This window comes from Benincasa hispida, chromosome 4 (genome assembly GCF_027475165.1).
Source record: "Benincasa hispida cultivar pf3 chromosome 4, pf3_genome.v1.1, whole genome shotgun sequence".
In the NCBI taxonomy this organism is placed as follows: Eukaryota; Viridiplantae; Streptophyta; class Magnoliopsida; order Cucurbitales; family Cucurbitaceae; genus Benincasa; species Benincasa hispida.
The window spans coordinates 65427065-65429173 of record NC_143481.1 but is presented as its reverse complement, the minus strand read 5'-3'; the positions used below and the strand labels follow the sequence as shown (position 1 = coordinate 65429173).

The 2109-nt window shown below is 39.7% G+C and overlaps 1 protein-coding gene across 1 annotated transcript; it reads left to right on the top strand.

Annotated features, from left to right (window-relative positions):
* The first annotated feature begins 316 nt into the window (after positions 1-316).
* On the top strand, positions 317-2109 carry LOC120076021 (putative protein phosphatase 2C 24). Its single transcript, XM_039029799.2, has 3 exons — positions 317-795; positions 908-1285; positions 1489-2109. The coding sequence occupies exons 1-3, from the start codon at positions 406-408 to the stop codon at positions 1927-1929; spliced, it is 1209 nt and encodes a 402-aa protein (XP_038885727.1). The 5' UTR covers positions 317-405; the 3' UTR covers positions 1930-2109.

Below are 2109 nucleotides of genomic sequence, written 5' to 3'. Positions count from 1 at the left end.
TAACTATTATAACCTACGATTAATTACAAATACCACTATTTCAAATTTTTGTTTGTTATAGTGTTTAGTATTTCATACTCGTCATCTTTTTTTCCTTTTTATTACAACGTTTATTTTCTACTCAGACTAAAATCGCCTCTACTCAAACACGGGCTATTATAAGCTACAAACTATTATAATCCAAACTCGGTGGTCCAAACTCTCCTAAAGTTTTCGGTTTGAATGTAGAATAATATTAAATTAAATTTAAATTATTAAAAAAAAAAGGACTAAATAATGGTTATAAAACTTGGGGTTGAGTGTAGGTTTTGATTCCAATGTTTCCAACATAGCCCTTCCCTGTCCTAAACAGCCTTTTGATTTTAATAACAATCCCATAGTTTCCAGTTTATACCCACCCAATATATGGCTGATATTTGGTTTAATGCTGCAGATGATGCCCAGCCCTCTCCCCCGCCACGATCTCGATATCGCCGAAAAATGGACTTTCTTAACCTCAAAGGCGCCACCGCCGCCACTGCCGCCGATAATACGGCCAGTGCTTCATCGACGGGACGGAAACGCCGCAGTATGCATTCGATCTCACGGCGGTGCGAAAATGAAGATCATGAGAACAGAGGGCAGAGGAATGAAGATAACGTTGATGAAGTTAAATATGGGGTTATCTCAGTTTGTGGCAGAAGAAGAGAAATGGAGGACACGGTTTCTGTTCATCTTTACTTTGCTACTCAAAAGAATCAACCCCAAATTCCTCTTCACTTTTTTGGGGTCTTCGACGGCCATGGCTGCTCTCATGTAAACGGAACATTCCCCTCCCACCCACCCCCCCCCCCCCCCCCGGTTTTAATTTCTTGATATGAATGATGAAATTGATGATTTTGATTAATTGGGCTTTGTGAATTTGAAGGTGTCGATGAGATGTAAGAATCGAATGCATGAAATAGTGAAAGAAGAGATTGATGAAAGGGAATTAAATGAAACAGAGGAATGGACGAAAATAATGCAAAGAAGCTTTGGGCGTATGGATGAGGAAGTAATGAAGGAGTACTCCAACAAAATTAAACAGAGAGATGCCTCCGCCGCCGCCGCCGGCTCATTCTCCTCCTCCCACAGTCTTAGTTGCAGATGCGAACTCCAAAATCCTCATCAATACGACACCGTTGGATCTACTGCTCTCGTTGCCTTACTGATGCCCCACAAGTTCATCATCGCCAACTGCGGCGATTCTCGCGCGGTCCTTTGCCGAAAAACTACCGGAATCCTCCCTCTTTCCTCCGACCATAAGGTATTGCATATTAAACTTTTAGAGTATCTCCATTTACCCTCTAAAATTGGTCCAGCCTCATGTCATGTTTATCCAAATTCAAACCGAAGATAAGATGTAAGTTAAGGATGTTGAAGGATTAGTTTTCATAATGTTTTATTACAAAATAGTTGTCAACAATATTATGACAGTTTTTTTAATTTAATTTGATTTAAATTTTACAGCCGGATCGGCCAGATGAATTGTCGCGAATAGAATCTCGAGGTGGATGTGTGATAAATTGGGAAGGAGCGAGAGTGCTGGGAGTTTTAGCGACATCAAGAGCTATAGGCGACAGTTCTTTAAAGCCTTATGTGATATCAGAGCCAGAGGTCGTGGTAATGGATCGAACAACGGAAGATGAGTTCATCATATTGGCTACCGATGGCCTGTGGGATGTTGTTACAAATGAAACTGCATGTGACGTCGTTCGGACAAGCATGCAGACGCAACGGTTGTCGTCGTTGTCAGAATCATCGGAATCGGTGATTGGTGAATCTAACAAAACATGTTTGGATGCTTCCATTTTACTGACAAAGTTGGCAATGGCCAAGCATAGTGAAGATAACATTAGCATTGTGGTTATAGATCTGAGAACAACATCACCACCACAACTAAAACACTGAGAGTAGGAAGAGATCGGATTGGATCGCAATTTCATTTTTGTTTCTGATTTTTTGTTTTTTTGTTTTTTTGTTTTTGTTAGTTTTTGTTTTTACTTTTGTTTTAATTTTACTTGGGGGTTGAATTTTATAAAAGTTTTGGAAAATAAAATACGATCAAACCTATATGTTTGAGCTTAGGAA